The 18,885-nt window shown below is 41.7% G+C and overlaps 1 protein-coding gene across 4 annotated transcripts in view; it reads left to right on the top strand.

The window, feature by feature from the left end:
* lrp2a (low density lipoprotein receptor-related protein 2a) overlaps window positions 1-18,885 on the top strand; it is a 54,968-nt gene that overhangs the window by 28,713 nt on the left and 7,370 nt on the right. For 2 of the 4 annotated variants that reach the window (XM_013272668.2, XM_019352492.2), the window contains 27 exons: window positions 788-1,720; window positions 1,800-1,965; window positions 2,044-2,202; window positions 2,316-2,605; window positions 2,700-2,900; window positions 3,087-3,113; window positions 3,214-3,249; window positions 3,348-3,590; window positions 3,678-3,803; window positions 4,929-5,048; window positions 5,635-5,766; window positions 7,145-7,346; window positions 7,422-7,717; window positions 9,045-9,711; window positions 10,798-10,968; window positions 11,053-11,276; window positions 11,382-11,559; window positions 12,143-12,339; window positions 12,434-12,679; window positions 12,834-12,962; window positions 14,393-14,512; window positions 16,314-16,430; window positions 17,004-17,120; window positions 17,298-17,435; window positions 17,594-17,716; window positions 17,819-17,947; window positions 18,747-18,878. In XM_013272668.2, coding sequence (XP_013128122.1) covers window positions 788-1,720; window positions 1,800-1,965; window positions 2,044-2,202; window positions 2,316-2,605; window positions 2,700-2,900; window positions 3,087-3,113; window positions 3,214-3,249; window positions 3,348-3,590; window positions 3,678-3,803; window positions 4,929-5,048; window positions 5,635-5,766; window positions 7,145-7,346; window positions 7,422-7,717; window positions 9,045-9,711; window positions 10,798-10,968; window positions 11,053-11,276; window positions 11,382-11,559; window positions 12,143-12,339; window positions 12,434-12,679; window positions 12,834-12,962; window positions 14,393-14,512; window positions 16,314-16,430; window positions 17,004-17,120; window positions 17,298-17,435; window positions 17,594-17,716; window positions 17,819-17,947; window positions 18,747-18,878 — 5,619 coding nt within the window. The remainder of the gene's footprint in view (window positions 1-787; window positions 1,721-1,799; window positions 1,966-2,043; window positions 2,203-2,315; window positions 2,606-2,699; window positions 2,901-3,086; window positions 3,114-3,213; window positions 3,250-3,347; window positions 3,591-3,677; window positions 3,804-4,928; window positions 5,049-5,634; window positions 5,767-7,144; window positions 7,347-7,421; window positions 7,718-9,044; window positions 9,712-10,797; window positions 10,969-11,052; window positions 11,277-11,381; window positions 11,560-12,142; window positions 12,340-12,433; window positions 12,680-12,833; window positions 12,963-14,392; window positions 14,513-16,313; window positions 16,431-17,003; window positions 17,121-17,297; window positions 17,436-17,593; window positions 17,717-17,818; window positions 17,948-18,746; window positions 18,879-18,885) is intronic. The other 2 variants (XM_013272667.3, XM_019352491.2) reach the window with 1 other exon arrangement.

Below are 18,885 nucleotides of genomic sequence, written 5' to 3'. Positions count from 1 at the left end.
GATTCATTTAACTTCTACCACAATAGAAAAAGATCACAGTTGCTTCTTATGGAGTTGTATTATTTTGTAGATAGTCACACTATACCTGTATGTTGTTTTCCTCACAGTGGACTTTAAATAAAACAGTCAAGGCTTGACTGAATTGCAGACTTTCAGCTTTAATTCAAGAAGCTTTGCAGAATTTTTGCAGTGACTGTTTAGGAATTGTGGCCATTTCCACCCACAGTCTTCTATTTTCAGAGGCTCAAAAATAATTTTGACAATTGACTGACAAGTAGCTTCACGGTCAAATGAGGCCTATTGCCTTGTTATTTCATGACAAATGAAGCAGAAATCATATCTGAAAATGATTCAGTTGATTCAGAGTGTTGAAGAGTGAATGCACTGGCCAACTCAGCAACACCAAAAGGCCTGAAACACCGCAGAAGACAACTAACATGCACAATATCACAGTTACTTCTGTGGTAAAGAAAAACAACTTCACAACATCTTACCTAATCGAGAGCAGTCAAGGAGGTAGGTTAGTAATTGTAAATACACAGGATTTACAACAAGCTGCAAACTGCTGGTTACACTCAAGAAAATGAATGCCAGAAAACATGTAAAAGAGCTGAGACTAGAAAAAGACTATAAATGCTAGTCCAGTTACTATGTTGTACTGATAACACAATCATCCCAGTAACTTATACTTCTACACCAAGTATGATCAGTTTCTTTCAAAACTATCTTAGCATGACTTGATTTGATACTATATTAAATGCACACTTTACTGGTTTTGTCTCCTAAGGGAATTTGTATTTCACCAACGCCTTCCTGACTGAGACATATGTTGAGGTGCTCCACCTGAACACAACTTTCCGTAGGGTGCTGCTCAAGACCCAGGTGGACATGCCACGCCACATCATTGTAGACCCCAGAAACAGATACTTATTTTGGGCTGATTATGGTCAGAACCCCAAAATTGAGCGAGCGCTCTTGGATGGAACCAATCGCACAGTTTTAGTATCTTCAGGGATCATCACGCCTCGAGGCCTCGCTCTGGACTTTCAAACTGGTTATGTTTACTGGGTCGATGACTCTCTGGATATGATTGCTCGAGTCAGCCCCCAAGGAGGGGAGACGGAAATAGTCAGGTATGGCAGCCGCTACCCAACTCCTTACGGGATTACAGTGTTTGAGAATAGCATCCTGTGGGTGGACAGAAACCTGAAGAAGGTGTTCCAAGCAAGCAAAGTGCCAGGAAACACAGAGCAACCAGCTGTCATTAGAGACAATATCAATATGCTGAGGGATATTACCATCTTTGACCAGCGAACCCAGCCCACTAGTGCACAAGCGCTTAACTACAACCCCTGCCTGGAAGCCAATGGAGGCTGTGCCCACTTCTGCTTTGCTCTTCCAGGTTCTAATGCAGGCAGTCAGAATAAAAAATGCAGCTGTGCTTTTGGGAATCTTGGAGCAGATGGAGAAAGCTGTGTGGTGTCAAGGGACGATTACCTTATCTATACTACAGAGAGCACTGTCCGGAGTCTGCGACTCGATCCGGATGACCACGCGCTCCCCTTCCCTGTCGTCAATGTGCCTCGTACTTCCGTGGCACTGGATTTTGACATCGTGGACAGAAGGGTTTACTTCACCCAGAGCTCCGGTGCAGGATCAAGCAAGATCAGCTACATCAGCCTGTCCTCTCCCATCTCGGCTCCTGTAGTGGTGGCTTCAGGTGTGTTTTACCCTCATGTTGCTAAGTTTAGTTGTGTTGATGTGTTGCTCATGGCGTTGTGATCTCTGTGGTTTGACAGATCTCGGTGCTCCTGATGGCATTGCTTATGACTGGATAAACAGAAGAATTTACTACAGTGACTATGTCAACCAGAGCATTAGCTCTATGTCTGTTGATGGCTTCCAAAGAACTATAATTGCTCATGTGTCCAGGCCAAGGGCCATCATGTTAGATCCCTGCAGGGGGTAAGACTTACACAGCACTCTATCTTCGTTCATAAGACTAAACGGCACATTTATAAATGAATCTTTCTCTTTCAACAGATACATGTATTGGACAGACTGGGGAACCCATGCAAAGATTGAGCGTGCCACCTTAGGTGGAAACTTCAGAATAGAGATCGTGAACAGTAGTCTTGTGTGGCCCAATGGCCTGACCCTGGACTATGAAGAAGAGAGGCTCTATTGGGCAGATGCCAGCTTGTAAGAGCTGAAAAGAAAAATCCACTTCTGAAAAATATATTTTACTATGTCTTATCTTGTTGTCTTGTTAATCTGCAGCAACTGCCATTATAATCTTTTTGCTCTGCCATCAGACAGAAGATTGAGCGATCCTCTCTTACTGGTTCCAACCGTGAAGTTATTGTCAGCACAGCCATCTACCCTTTTGCTATGACCATGTTTGGCCAGTTCATCTACTGGACTGACTGGAACACCCGCAGCATCTACCGAGCCAACAAACACGATGGTTCTGACCAGAGGGTTATGATCCAGAACCTTCCATCTCGACCAATGGACATCCACGTTTTAGCTGGCAGAAAGCAGCAGCAGTGTGACAGTCCCTGCCAGCAGTTTAATGGAGGTTGCAGCCACATCTGTACTCCAGGTACAGGAAACCCCTTTGTCTCGAGCATGTTTTTCTTCAAGTGCCTTAATTGAGAAGGAATAACACAAACTGTTCTGCAATTTTGTTACGTTAGGACCTAATGGAGCTGAGTGTCAGTGTCCATCAGAGGGCCGCTGGTACCTCGCCGACAACAAACACTGTATCCCTGATAATGGCACTCGCTGCCAGCCAGGGCAGTTTGCCTGCATGAATGGCCGCTGCATTCGAGCCCAGTGGAAATGTGACAATGACGACGATTGTGGAGATGGAAGTGACGAGTTAGAAAGAGTCTGTGGTAGGTGTTCTCAGTAATCTTAAATTTGTCATGAGTTTTATTGGGTTACCAACAATCTCACTCTCATAGCAGTCCTTTTGAGCCCTCCTGAGGTCCTTCTCCTCTCTGTTAAATGCAAATCTTAATCATTTAAAGTTACTAATTCTACCAAATCCTCTTTTTCTGCTTTAAAATTTTATTTCTAAGGACATAAAGCAATCTTCAGCTACGCTGGTGTGTATTCCTGCATATTTATGATTATTTTTCCAATGACCGTCTTAATAACACAAATCAGTACTAACACCTGAATCAATATACTTGTCTTTGCATGCAGTCCCACAGCTGCTGTCATCCTTTATTGCCTTGTCAGGTAAAATGAGCTTTAATGGTCGAGTGTACAAGCCCCCATTTCCTTCAACCTCACCCTTCTGGCCAGAGCTCTGATCTCGTCTTGATTCTGTTTGGCAGCCTTCCACACCTGTGAGCCTACTGTGTTTACTTGTGGCAATGGGCGATGTGTGCCCTACCACTACCGCTGCGACCATTACGATGACTGCAGGGACAATAGCGATGAAGTGGGCTGTCTGTTCAGACCTTGTGACCCAAACACAGAGTTTGCTTGTAACAACGGACGCTGTATTGCAAAGGACTATGTTTGCAATGGTATCAACAACTGCTACGACAACGGCACCTCTGATGAACAAAACTGCCGTGAGTATCCTTAGAGTGCCACATAGAGGAAAGTACTGATGGAAGTTGTTTTTGTATTAAATGTGCTTTCATTTGTGATCATCTCAGCGGAGAGAACCTGCCAGCCAGAGCAAACAAAATGTCAGTCTACCAACATTTGCATCCCACGCTCGTATCTGTGTGATGGAGACAACGACTGTGGGGATATGAGTGATGAGAGTCCTACACACTGTGGTGAGTTCAACATCAAGATTAGGATCAAGTTGTTATTTTTTCCTGATGCAGTTGTTGATAACTGCATCAGGTAACTGTTGCTGACAGTCTAAAAATCTCTCCCAAAGTAGGAGAAAAGAAACGGGTGTTATTAATGACATTAATTTAATTTATGAAGAAAAATAACTGAAAAAACAATTATTTATTCATTTATAATTACATGTCTTTGCTTCCCGTGGCACAACAAAGAAAAAAATGAGTAAAATTAACTTAAGGAAATATAATTGTCAGCATGTGCCATCAGGCAAACTGTTATTTTAAACTTTGGTATCAGCCCACAATTTCAAAATACATACACAATACAATGCATCATTGGTAAAAGTAAGCAAGTAAGAAAGACTTACACTCAAACAAATAAACACTCTGTAAGGATAAGTAAACGAACTTGGACTGTGGAGCGTTACATTGTAGCTATAATTTGATGTATTGGAATTCTATGTCATGTATTCATTCATTCATTCATTCTGCTATTCTCCTGTGTTTTTATTACTAGTACATTTCCATCGGCATGTTTGTGGTGTGGGTAAAATGATATACTTAATCACATTAAGAAAAGCAAAAGAATGAGTGAAATAAAAAAAAATAGGAAAGGTAGATGTTGTTTATGTGCTAAAAATGGGTCATCTTAGTTGTTGCTGGGTGGTTGCTAGGCAACATAATGATGTCATGACATCTGACATATTGTAGGAAACAACCCTTAAGGGTTAAAATGCCGTATGGTCTAGGAAGCGGATAGAGATTTCAGGTACTTCAGTTAGATAATGAATATTATGTAGGTATGCTGTTTGACACAAAATTGTACAAGTGGCATCATACTTCAGACACTTACTGGTTTTTCAGATATTTAATATTTAAAGTTTTGCAACCATTTTTTGTGTAATACAATGTGAGAAAACAATTAAAAAAATATGAATAAGTAATTCTTCTAGTAGGTTGTCACATAATGATTTGATCTTTACTTTTCAGCTCCCAGATCCTACAAATCAGCATACTGTATATTAATCCTCCAAAATATTTATTATGAGCCAGAATGATATTAGAGAGAAATAAAATGAGATTTCATGACTTTCTGCATCCTCTCCATAGCTGAATCCACATGTTCCCAGAGCGAGTTCCGTTGCTCGAGTGGCCGCTGCATCCCCGCCCACTGGTACTGTGATGGAGGGGCTGACTGCAGTGACGGCTCTGATGAACCCCTCTCCTGCAGTGAGTGTTGCAAAAAGACTCTCTCACCACCAAAATGGGCCTTTTGGCTTTGTGTGTCTGCCCCCTTCCCCGTCATCAGCTGCTCTGTTATTGTGTGTTTATGCCTCTCCGCCAATCTGCATCTGTGTGCTGTGTGAGAGAGCTCTGTGAGTGATGTAGCGGGGACTGCAAGTCAGTGGTGTATTTCTTTGTTGATGATGTGGTCAGTCAGGCCTCCTATTGTGTGCTGCATTCCTGTGTGGTGACGCCCCTCAATGTCCTCTGACAAACAGCACCTCCCCCTCCTTTTGTCCACCAGGGGTTACAGAGCCTCACTTTGGCTTTTGTTTAGATAGCTCACCATGCATGGGAATGTGGAGTTGCCATGACTATTTTGAAAGCTTTGCCAGTGTTGTATTGTGCCTTCTTTATTAGTGGAAAAGCAGATGGGGGAAGTACCTGAGATAATTGGCAATTACAAAAATAAAAAACAGGGAGTGAACATTTACATTGGATAGAAATGAGTTGGCGTATGTTATAAAGTCGCCACACTGTGTTCATGTTGGTGTATTATATACAGTTTAATGTGTGTGATTTGTGCCTGCAGCCACATTGATCCGAACCTGCAACACAGACCAGTTTCGCTGCGATGATGGCCGGTGCATTGCCTCGTCCTGGATCTGTGATGGGGACAATGACTGTGGTGACATGAGTGATGAAGACCAGAGACATAACTGTGGTATGTGTCCTTTAGTCTTCTATCCTTTCCCCCTTTTTCCATCACTTTTTTCTAGTTGTCCTTTTTGTGTTTGTCTCCATGCTGGTTACAAAACCCAGCCATAGAGGGTTGACAGACCAGTCTTGGCGCTGGTCCGTGCCTGGGTCATTGAGGACGGTTGGTCATCTTTCCCAAATCCAATAGGCAGATGAGAAATAATTGGATAGGGTCACCTGGAGGCAGATGATTCACTGTGGCAGCCCCTAAAGGGAGCATCCAAAAGAACACGAAGAAGAAGACTGGCACTAGTAACTATGGCAGCTTGTCCATCAGTTAAAAAACAACTGGATATCCACGAGTAAAGTTTTGAGATAATAACCTGAAATTTCGACTAAATTTTGCCACGATCACAAATGTGAGCTTGCCCGAGTGCCTTGAGAGAATATCCAACTTGGTACAAATTTAGAAAAATTGGTGGTTAGAGTTAAAATTTGCTTTACAAAGGTCAAAGGTCACCATGATCTAAAAAAAAAACAAATCTTGGACATGACTTTGCAATTCACCCAACTCCAGTATCACCAAAATCTTGGGACACATTCAGCCACTCGAGCAAAAGTTCACAGAAATGTTTAACAGGATAAAATGATTAAATGAGATTTAATATCCAAGAGGTTAAAGGTCAACTCTGGTGTGATGTAATGTTTTAAAACACACGCTGTTGAACATAACTTTACACAATAACTCAAAATGAGAATGGAAGGCTCGTCCCTACACTGTTGACTCAGTTAAAGAGCAAATCCTATTGACTGCAGAGGTATTAAGCCACGAGTTGGTAATTCTGCTTAATTATTTTACTACATCTTCTCACTTCTTTACCGCCCCATCCCACCTCGAAGACCATCCTCTTGTTCTCCACCACTTCTCGACTTCGCCCCCTCCTGCTTCTTGTTGTTATTCGGGATGCTGATTTAGGTACACACCACTGGGTGAGTGTTATTTGTAGGGACAATGGAAGTGAGCTGCCGGCATCTAAGTGTCCTGTAGAAGGTCTCCAGTCCAAGGAGCTGACATTCCTAATTTCTCCTGCTTCACTCGCTACTTTGTGCATGTCTCCTTTCTTTGGCTTCCTGGCTCAGGGTGGATCAAGATTCTTATATTTCACCGACATGCGCTCCAAAAATAAGATGCCTGAAGCTAAAGACTTCAGCGCTGTAGGAGACTCACTTCAAACAATGCGAAGTGATCACATGAGACGGATAAAGAATTTGTGGTCATAGCTGCATGTTTTGAAATACAGTTTGGAATGTTTTTGGATTCACAAAATATGTAGGTTGACGCTGGGTCACCGCATTCAATATTTAACTTCTTGTAAAACTCCTGTTTTGTTTGTCTTTTTCAGCCAATCGCACGTGTTCAAGTGCAGAGTTCACATGTGTGAACAACAGGCCACCTCAGCGGAAATGTATTCCCCGTGACTGGGTGTGTGATGGAGATGCGGACTGTGCGGATGCTTTAGATGAGCGTCAAAACTGCACGCGCAGGTCCTGCAGCATCAACGAGTTCACCTGTAATAATGGTCTCTGCATACGCAGCTCTTACAGGTTAGAAGGAACTCTGGGATATCATCTGTGATGAGTCTGACTGGAAATTTGAGTTTTCTCTGCTCTTCAAATCAGGTGCGACCGTCGTAACGACTGTGGAGACAGCAGCGATGAGCAGGGCTGCACGTACCAGCCTTGCCAGCAACATCAGTTCACCTGCCAGAACGGCCGCTGCGTGTCACGTGACTTTGTCTGCGATGGCGACAACGACTGCGGGGATGAGTCCGATGAGCTGGAGCACATGTGCCACACGCCAGCACCCACCTGCCCCCCGGGAAACTTCAAATGTGAGAATGGTCACTGTATCTCCTTGAGCCAGGTGTGTGACAGGAGTGATGACTGCTCTGACAACAGCGACGAGAAAGGATGCGGTGAGTGAAAAGTATTTTGAGAGCGCTTGCTCGCTCTGATAAGATGTGAGCCTCACTGAGAAGAAGGCACAGCAACATCAGACTCAACTGAAGCTTTCCTACCTTTGTAAAACAATAGAGCAGCAGATAACTTAACATTACAGGGAAATTGTTCACAGGTGCATACAAACACCAAAATTGGTATGTAAACTCTTTTATGATTACCTCCTTTGATAAAGCTCATTAGTCTTTCAAAAATACAAGATGGCAACCATTTTCAATCTGGCTGTTGGGAAAGGCAAGAAAATATATTTATATAAACTAGACTTGTCTTTTTGAATTGTACTAGTGTGAAATCATACATGTTCAGTCATATAGAAGTCAACTTTAGAAGTCATACTATTTGTTCAGTCACACTTATGGACATTTTACACTCCTTGCTGGTTGCACAATTCTTACCTAGGCTTGGATTTAGAGAGGGTTGTTGACTATTCAGAAGGTTCGTGGTTCAGTCCTCACCTCTTGCATCTGTATGTTGAAGCGTCCTTGGGGAAGAGTATCCCAAGTATCCCATGATGTATCTCTCTAGGTTTGCATGTGTGTGAGTGTTAAAAATGTGTACATTGAAAAGTGCTCTGAATCCTAAGTGAGAGCAAAAAAAAGCATTGTATAAGTCCATATCATAGACTAAACTAAAGGAGGGTAGAACACAGAGACACTTACCAACCCAACCTTAAGTACTTGATAGTGTAGTTAGAGTAGTTACACGAGGTAGCCAATGTAGCAAACGGCTTAACAGCACAGCTGTGTCAGTCGCCTGGTCTGAACCTGTCCAAAGACCTGCTTATGAGGTCAGTTGGTGATTCTAAAGTACCTGGTGGTGTGACACGTAGTTATCTGACTCTTAATGTATGCCTGTTAATAATAATAATGATAATAATAATAAAAATTGAGGACAGGGTGTGCAAACATGAGTCAAGTCTAAATGAGATTTGACTTTGAGTTTGAATGTCACTGGATGAAAGTTAAATGTTCAAACATAGTTGTATGTGTCATGGTGGTAAAAGGGTAATCCGGCGACCTGCACAGCCCTGCGCAGCTGCAATCATCAGTAAATCTTTGGAGCAATGTGTCATTGCAATTATTTTGCTTCAGAGAGACAAACATGCAAATTCTCACTCTTGTATCCACTTTTGAAAAATTGTTACACTTATCTGTAACAAACAAATATATCCAAGAATGTTAATTTAGCAAACTGATTATAGATCTAGCACTATAATATAGTAATTGGTTAAATGGTTTTTTTTATGACTTTAATTTTTGCGCTCTTTTACTTATTTAACTGTAGGTATCAATGAGTGCACAGACCCATCCATTCACCACTGCGATCACAATTGCACCGACACACCTACTAGCTTCATATGCACCTGTCGTCCTGGCTACCGCCTCATGTCTGATGGCAAAACATGCGACGATGTCGACGAGTGCACAGAGACCCCCAGTGTGTGCAGTCAACTCTGTGAAAACACAGTTGGTTCCCACATGTGCAAGTGTTCTCCAGGTTTCCTCCGAGAGCCGGATGGGCGCAGCTGCCGTCAGAACAGCAACATTTCACCGTACCTGATCTTCAGCAACCGCTACTATCTGAGGAACCTGTCAACAGATGGGGCGGCCTATTCTCTCATCCTGCAGGGCCTGACCAGTGTGGTGGCCACGGACTTTGATCGCGTCGACAAGCGTCTCTATTGGATTGATGTGAGCCGCAGAGTGATAGAAAGGATGTATAACAATGGCAGTAACAGAGAGGTGGTGGTTAATGGAGTTTTGCATGGGGAGGGCCTCGCAGTTGACTGGGTAGCCAGGAAACTCTACTGGGTGGACAGCTTCCTGGATTGTCTCAAAGTGTCTGAACTGGATGGCCGCTTTGTCAAGAAACTAGCTGAACACTGCGTGGATGCCAATAACACCTACTGCTTTGAAAACCCCAGAGGCATTGTGTTGCATCCCAAATATGGGTGAGGAATCCAAATATAATAAATATTTTTGCTTATCAGATGGTCAGAAATAACCATCTGATACAGATTTATGCTTATTGACGTGTCACCCTCTAAAGGGTCGTTCTGATTCAGGCCCAAACCCATGTTGGCAGATTTTCTGAAATATCAGTAAACTTAACAAATTAAAGAAATTTATTAAATTTTTTTCCCTCTTACTTTCCCTCATATGTCTCCATTAAGGCTCTTTTCACTATGCTTAGTATGGAAGCAGACAAAGTTCTGGTGTATTTTTACTGCAGATTTTAAAAATTTATAAGAACAACTTGAAGATCAGCTCTTTTTAAGCCCACTTAAAATTATAAAGACTTTGTTCCTTGCACCTTTGTTCACAAATGTGGACAACCTTTTGTTTTTGTGTAAAGCTAGAGGCAATGTATCTGAATTTATTAGATTTTAATTATACTAACTGAAGACTCTACCTTTAATTTTGATGTGTAACAAGGACCAGATTACTTATGTCCAAAGTTTTCACAGTGTAGATATTAGTGATCAGAAGCATTCAGTAAGCAAATAACTGTTATTGTGGCACCTGGAAAACATGAAGTAATCCCCAAACTGTAGAATTTTTAAAATATTTTATTTGTATCTTAATATTACTGTTGCTTTTAATTATCATTTATTGTTTCATTGTTATCCTGCTGACAAAACATGTAGCACAGCACTTAAATAACCATCAGTTGCGGTTAAAACACTTATTCTCAATGCTAAGCGGGTATTTCCCAAACTTCCTGCAACCTGAGCTCTTGCTTGGGTTGTATTTTTAATTTCAGCTAGCTATTTGTGATTAGTTACACTTTATAAGTCTATAAATTCAGCTTCTGTTTTGAACAGGAAGTTCTTACCTGGTTATATAGTTGTTACATCCTTTGTTTTTTTGTTTTGCTTGTTTAAAATACAGCTTCACCTCGGGGCAGTGGGGTCATTTTACAGCACAACACAAAAGAGTCTACATTTTTTGGCAAAGTACAAAACATTATATACAAGGTATGTAGGGCGTAGGGTCTCAAGAGGTTAAATAATGTATTTGTCTTTTCTCCCTGATAGATTTGTGTACTGGACAGACTGGGGAGACAAAGCCTTTATAGGTCGTGTTGGAATGGATGGAACCAACAAATCGGCCATCATCACCACAAAGATCGAGTGGCCCAACGGTATTACAATCGACTACACAAACGACAGGCTCTACTGGTCCGATGCTCACCTCAACTACATTGAGTAAGTGCACCTGAAAACAGGCAGATTCTTTTACCCTGCCGTAAGAGGAAGCCAGTAACTCTTTGAATTTATTTCTTCTGTCAGATACTCTGACTTGGATGGTCAGCACAGACACACGGTGTACGACGGAGACTTGCCTCACCCGTTTGCCCTGACTGTGTTTGAGGACACTGTATATTGGACTGACTGGAACACGCGCACGGTGGAGAAAGGCAACAAATACGACGGCTCCGGCCGTCAAGTACTCGTTAATACCACACACAGACCATTTGACATCCACGTGTACCATCCTTACAGGCAGCCTATTGGTGAGTGAATCGTGTTACAGGTATTCACCAAGGACTAAACCGTACCTGGTCTCTGTTTTTCCAGAGACCAAAGTGTTTTAATGAGTGTTGCTCTTCCTCTAACAGTAAACAACCCCTGTGCGGTGAACAATGGAGGCTGTTCACACCTGTGCTTGATCCGTCACGGGGGGCGAGAACACACCTGTGAGTGCCCAGACCATTTCCTGACAATTCAAATAGGAGGTGTGACCCGATGCCTTCCCATGTGCACCAGCACCCAATACAGATGTGCTAACAATGAACGGTTTGTTAAAGCTTCTTTAATCTTTGGCATGTTTTCTGATCTTTTTTTATTATTTGCTACATTTTTTAAATATCATTTTTGAATTGACTGTGATACATTAATGGAAATAAGGAGGACAAGATTATTTATAACCATGTTTTTATCCCAAAAATGTCCCTGCTACTTACACCCTTCATATGACTTTATGCATTTTTATTCTTCTTGGGTTTTTTTTTCCAAAATTCTTCATCTTTCCAGCTTCTCATCCACCAGTTCAAAAACTTGAATACGGTTCACTTTTTTAAGATTGCCTTTGAAGAATAGTGCCACCCAGTGTTTGTGTAAAATACATTCTCACAGGTCTCAAATACTTTTGCCGAGGTTTTGTGTATTTATATAGTTGCCCTTGTATTTGAAAATGTGAGCATTTGGAGATGTATTTTTTCAGCCTTCCTCAAAATCAGAGTCTATATGTAGGAAATTCAATAAATTTAAATGGTTAAAGGAAGTCAAGGTGCCTGTTTTGGTCTGGACTTTGTTATTCAACACATGGGTTAAGTAAGTCATTTAAAGCTTTACATAATGCTCACTTCTGCTTCAACAGGTGCATTCCTATTTGGTGGAAATGCGATGGTCAGGCGGACTGCAGGGACGGCTCAGACGAGCCCTCCACCTGTCCGTCTCGGCACTGCAGGCTTGGTCAGTTTCAGTGCAATGATGGAAACTGCACCAGTCCGCACTTTTTGTGTAACGCCAACCAGGACTGTCACGACGGATCAGATGAAGACGCTGTGCTCTGTGGTAGGTTTTTATTAATTTTTTGAGGCTGTTATGTCTTCCTGCCTCCTTCCCATGTCCTAATGATTTTAAAAGTACACATTTGTATACTTTGTAGCTACACACATGTGCGAGTCACACCAATGGCAGTGTGCAAACAAGCGGTGCATCCCTGAGTCATGGCAGTGCGATGGTGAGGACGACTGTGGCGATCAGTCCGATGAGGACCCTGCACACTGCTCCTCCAGGACCTGTCGCCCTGGACAGTTTAAGTGCCGCAACGGACGCTGCATCCCACAGAGCTGGAAATGTGATGTAGATGATGATTGTGGTGACAATTCTGACGAACCGCTGGAAGAATGCAGTAAGTAAATTACAGCATATCAACTTTTAATTACATTAAACAACTTAAATCTGTAATAATTTTATTGAAATTTTACCCTTTAAAGTAAGTTAAGTATCCATAGATATTAGTATTTAAAAAAAAAATATTAATTATTGAACTGTTTTCTCCAAAGTGGGACCAGGATATCGATGTGACAACCATACAGAGTTTGCCTGCAGGACGAACTACCGCTGCGTGCCGCTTTGGTCTGTTTGCAACGGCCACAATGACTGCAGAGACAACAGCGATGAACAGGGCTGTGGTGAGTTTTAGTCCAACTTTGTAGCGGCAGCAATCTGAAAATGTTGTGTTTTTCTTAAACACACACTTCATGCCTTCGTTTAAAGCGTTATTGCCTGATGTTTCTTTTTTTACATTCAGTTTTTTTCATCCAAGGTAAGATTTTTTAGGGATTTCAAAATAGGTGCAAAACAAGAAATTAGCTGAAGGAGTGAGTGAAGGGCAATTAGCCAACGCCTCAGCCTCCTGTGGAACATTACACGGTGTGATAGTGGGAGGTGCTGATGCTGATGGAGAGCATCTCACCACTTACCCTCCCCCACCATTTACCTCTCCCAGGGAGCACGGCAGATTTATGAGCTGTCCACTGGTATGAGTCCACTTGTACGTGCTTATGTGTGTGTTGGTGCTCTGTCCTTGCGTGGGGGCAGGGTTCACACAAGGCTCTTTGTACTTGCTACGATCCAAACACACTCGCCGCGGCCCTCCCGTCTCTTATCAGAGGCCCTCACTCCATTAGTGCCATGCCTGCGCAGGAGTGGAGATCTGTGCTAATCTTCCTGTAAGAATGTACCAGATGGGCCAGGTGGAGGGGCTAGGAGGGCAGGACTAGCTAACACCGCGCTATCTTTGACCCCCAGCACCGTGTGGTAGCGATGGCTCAGACCAGCTCTGCTGCACTCCTCTCCCTTCTGTGCTTCTCATCTCCTGCAGCCTTATCCCCGACAGACATACACTGGCATGGATAGAGGTCACCCATCTGTCTTTGGCAGGCTGCTCGCCTCCTTCTACCACTTTGCAGTTTAATTAAAAAGCAAGATCTCTTTTATTTCAAACTGACATTTTATCATTACCTAAATGTCTAGAAATTCAGTGTGCCTGCTGATAAAGCTTCATATTTTCTCATCTCTTACTGCTGCACACAAGATTTTCTCACCAGTGAGAATACTTTAATGGTTAATACATTATACGCTGGTGCCGACATAGTGACAGGCTAGTGTCAGGGAGCTTTTATAATAAATAATGTAAAACGAAGAATGCACTCAGTTTACTGTTTCTTATTTGCAATTAGTTTAAATAGGCGTGTCTAATGAAATGTATGCTGTATACTGACATTCCCAGCAAATTTATATTTGTGTTTTTAAAGTTTTAATTGACATTTTAGGACAAATTTGTCACACTGTAATGTATTTAGTAGATTTTTTAAATATCCTGTCCGTATAAATATTTTAAGTACGATAATACTTTAGTGTATTTGGTTAAAAAAAAATTCTACTATCTCTATATAAAAAAATACAGCAGTAGATGTTTTCTTGTGCTTGCTTCTACGAGTCTTTTGTACCTCTATTGGAGGTTTGAAAAAGTTAGGCCAATTGTTTTGAGTTAAAAAAAATAAATATATTGGTGTATAACAGCTATTATTGCTTTAATGCGCCCTGGTCTTCTCTTCAGATGAACTGAGCTGTGATCCTAACGGAGACTTTCGCTGTGACAACCACCGCTGTATCCCACTGAGATGGAGGTGTGACGGAGACGACGACTGTGGGGACAGTTCAGACGAGCACAGCTGCAGTGAGTCATCTCGGCTCTCACAGATAAACACTATGAACTATTTCTAAAAATATCAGATCATGTTCAGTTTGAGCGGTTTGGAGACAAAGAGAGACAAGGCTGAGACGGTTTGGACGTGTGCTGAGGACAGATAGTGGATATATTGGACAAAGGATGTTGACAATGGTACAGGCAAGCAGAAACAGAAGAGGAAGACCACAGAGAAAAACGATAGATATGTAGATTTTTTTTTTTCATCATGTAGAAAAAAAGTCAGCATTATTTAAATCCAGCACTTTTTAATAACATTTTAATCTGGGTTTTTATACTGTACTTATATTTTGATGGGATAGTCTGGTTATTGGGATGCACATATACAAGCGAAGAGGGCTGTGGTTTATAATCATGAATAATTCAACTTCTGTGGATATAAAACAATAACTGAAATGAATTATTGTTGTCATTAAATTGAAATGATATGATACTTCTGATAAGTGCTAAAAATACATAATTTAGTCAGTTGTTGGGTTGTTGCTTGGAAATGCAGTGATGCACTTATAGCTGATATCAGTAAGAAGCTTCAGGAGCCTAAAGAAATAAACAAACACAGAGACAGAGATTTCATGCATAAAAAAATGTATAAAAATAAAGTAAAGATAATTTTTTTATCATGTGCATCTGCTCTGGGCCAAGCTAGTAGCTAAATCAGGTACAAGGCACGTTTTTCTCTGAGATCAGTAATGTGCATGATCCCTGAAAAATAAGAGCAAAACAAAGTTCCATCCTTTTCCATAAGCTGCTCTGACTGATGCCACTCCACCTAATTTGAAGTGTAAATCTACAAGTTTATTGTTTCCACTTTTAGCAGGAACAATTTTCTAACATATTTCCCAAAGTATTGTGATAAGCTGGAGGTTGCTGAAGTAGCTCCCCTTTTAGGTCATTGGAGGCTGACGCGTGGCTCTCGCTGTCAGACATCTCTTAGCTTGTGTCATTGAAAGTGAAGTTATGCTGTCACTTCTATATCACAGAAAAATGTAGATCAGTACCATCGTAGATACTATGATATGGCACAGTCCAAGTAAAGAGTGAGAAAATGGATCTCCTGATATGTGCGTGACAATTCCCGCCCAGTTGTCTAGACTTTATGTGTGAAAGCGGCTTGGTTGTGTTTTGGTGTCGGCTGTTCCGACAGCTGTCTCTTTAACTATTTTTATTGTTGGGTTTTAGTGTAGCGCAAATGAAAGCAGGATGTTGATCACAAAGAATAGCCTCGCTATCATTTACTCAGACATTTGGGGAGGTTTTCGTAAGAGGCTCGAGACTTCTGCCGACAGCGGAGCGGTGAGAGAGGAAGTCTTATCAGCTGCTGGAGAAACAGGCTGTCCTCAGTGTTTGAGAAAGAGGGAGTGAAGGAGTCTGTCACCTTTTGCCCTGGAGAATTTAAACATGTCTGAGAATATGCCAGGTAACTGGGATAATGTTGCTACTCAAAGAGGAAGCAATGGTGTTTAATCAGAGCAGCACAGTGTTGCTGCGCTGGTTACCCACGCCAAGAGAGTTTGTCTTCTTGAACTCATGAGCTCAGTGCAGAGTAATGTGTGCGTGTACTTCTTTAGTTAACATAAGATCCAGTATTTAATATTTGGATATGGAAGAAAATCATACATTAAACATTTTATGTTGAAAAGTTTGCGACATACATGAGAGCCTCTGACGTAGTTTTCATCATTTTGTCTCAGATTTAATAAAAACAGAAGTCATATTTGTGCATTTCTTGGATTTCACCTTGTTTAATTTGTGTTTCCATGTTTTCTCCCAGCACCACGCGCATGCACGGAGAGCGAGTATCGCTGTGATAATCTGCGCTGCATTCCCGACCGTTGGGTCTGTGACCATGACAACGACTGCGAGGACAACTCGGATGAAAGGGACTGTGGTAAGTGGAGGCTCTTTGTTTTGGCTCAGGGTCGGCCTGTTTGTGAGTAACAGAGGGCCGCACTAAACAAAGAAGCAATAAAACCTTCAGTTTTGAAGCACAGACAGACAGGACCACCAACAGTCCGTTTTTCAAAAAGAGTTTATTCAGTCTGCTACAAATGAGAGTTTCTACAGTGAGCGTTGGACAGACAGGTCGTTGCTTTAGAAACTTATTCTTGATGAATATATGTGTGAAATAAAAGGTTGTCAGGGGTTCCTTAAAAACTCTTAAAATGTCTCAAATACACATTATCTAATAAGTATTAAGTGTTTTAAATTCAGGACCTAATGCCACTATTTTTGCCTCATCCACACATTTAGGTCATGCAATGTAACTGCATCATTAAGGCTGAGCTTTATAATTTGACTAATCATTTAAGGCTGTTTGTAGGTTTAGGTTTATCAGTCTAGAAACTGTGTAGATGATGAACCTGCTATATGCAGTTTAGCTGTTGTCACCTGACTATGCTATACCCTACTTTTGCATTACTTATGTTAAGTAAAGCTTAATTTTGTGCTTGTTTGTTTGCAGAGTTGCGGACCTGTCATCCTGGCTACTTCCAGTGCGGCAGTGGACACTGTATCGCTGAACGTTTCAAATGCGATGGGAATGCTGACTGTCTGGACTACACGGATGAGACGTCATGCCGTGAGTGTCTCTTATCATTTGGTTTTCTGTGTCCACTCTTTGATAACATAACTGGATTCTTTATATTTGCTTCCTGATTGTCGAGGTCTCATTAGGAGAGATGATTGTGAGTTTGGTTATTGATTTTCTTGTGTGAAAGTCACACATTTAGTTTAATAGACTGCTTCTGACTTTCAGCAACCCGCTATCCCAATGGCACATACTGCCCCCAATTCATGTTTGAATGCAAGAACCACATTTGTGTCCCGCCTCACTGGAAATGTGATGGAGACAATGACTGCGGAGACAACTCAGATGAGGAGCTTCATCTCTGCTGTAAGAAGTTATTAAAACACCCACAGTCCCTCAAGTCCACCGCACACAAAGCCAAATCTACCAGCACGCTAACTCATGATTCCCACACTTTTTGTACAGCGTGCTGTTCATTTGCATGGTTGAACCTGCTAAAGTAGGTTTACTCTGTTCGTCCACAGTGGACATCCAATGTGAGGCTCCGTTTCGTTTTCACTGTGACAATAACCGCTGCATCTACAGCCACGAGCTGTGTAACTCAGTTGATGACTGCGGTGACGGCTCTGATGAGAGGCAGGAAAACTGCAAGTGCCTGTTTTTTACTCTTTACTATTATACTTGAGAGAGCACAGAGCTGAATATCTTTACAGCTTCTGTTGAGAATCACCATGTTTCTCCTCTTTTAGGTCAAAAGCCAACACATGGACCTTGTACAGATGATGAGTACAAATGCAGTAACGGACAGTGTATCCCTCTTCAGTACGCCTGTGACGATTATGACGACTGTGGAGATCAATCTGATGAACTTGGCTGTCGTAAGTAATATCAGCAAAGAGCAAATTAGTAACAGAGTCAGAGTGGATAAATAAATACAAAAAACCCCCTTAAATTGCTAATCTAAACTGACTTAATCCAGTACCGTACATGTAAACAGATTCAACATATGAATATATCTGTAGCAGAAGCTGTCTGATTTCTCATTGTAGTCTGGGGGCTGTTGAACAGTGTAGGCAAACAGACTGATCCAGATGCAGGACACTACAGGCTGACCTCACAACAAAACGTAGCGCTTTACTTGGGAAAGTACAAAGTCTGAAACCTCCGCTAAACACTCCAGAACATAGAAGTAAACATAGCTGAAAGAAACATGACTGAACATAAAATGAAAAAGTGGAGAAGGTAAAAAATGATGTCATAAGGACTAAGAGAGAGACAGGACTATTTAAACAGAATGGGCCGAAAAGGGAAGTGGAGATGAGAAGTACCGCAAGTCAGAAAAGTAAGTGAATCAAGGATCAGCCATCCACAGCTCCATAAAACCAGACAAGAAGTAGAACTTAGACTATAAAACTGAAGCTCATCACACTACAAAAACAGTGGGAACATGAATCCAAACGCTGAATCCCAAAAATGACAACGTACTACTAGAAAAAGTAAATGCAGAAATCAAACCCCAAACTCTGGGACTGTGACAGAATACATATTTTAACTTCACTTTTCCCTGACTCGGTAAGAAAAAGTGGCTGCATGATATAATGGCTAACACTCAGTTAACATTTGTGAGTGTCCAGCTTTAAATTCAGTGCATGTTTTCATTAAATCCACTTTTCTCAGACCAAACCAGTGGGCACTCATGCAGTGCTAACATCTGTGAACACAACTGTACAGACCTGACAGGAGGAGGGTTCCTCTGCTCCTGCAGACCTGGATATAAGCCCAAATCAACAGAAAGACACAACTGTGAAGGTAAACA

Source organism: Oreochromis niloticus, linkage group LG16 (assembly GCF_001858045.2).
Source record: "Oreochromis niloticus isolate F11D_XX linkage group LG16, O_niloticus_UMD_NMBU, whole genome shotgun sequence".
Classification (NCBI taxonomy): Eukaryota; Metazoa; Chordata; class Actinopteri; order Cichliformes; family Cichlidae; genus Oreochromis; species Oreochromis niloticus.
This window is presented reverse-complemented; position numbering and strand designations above follow the sequence as displayed.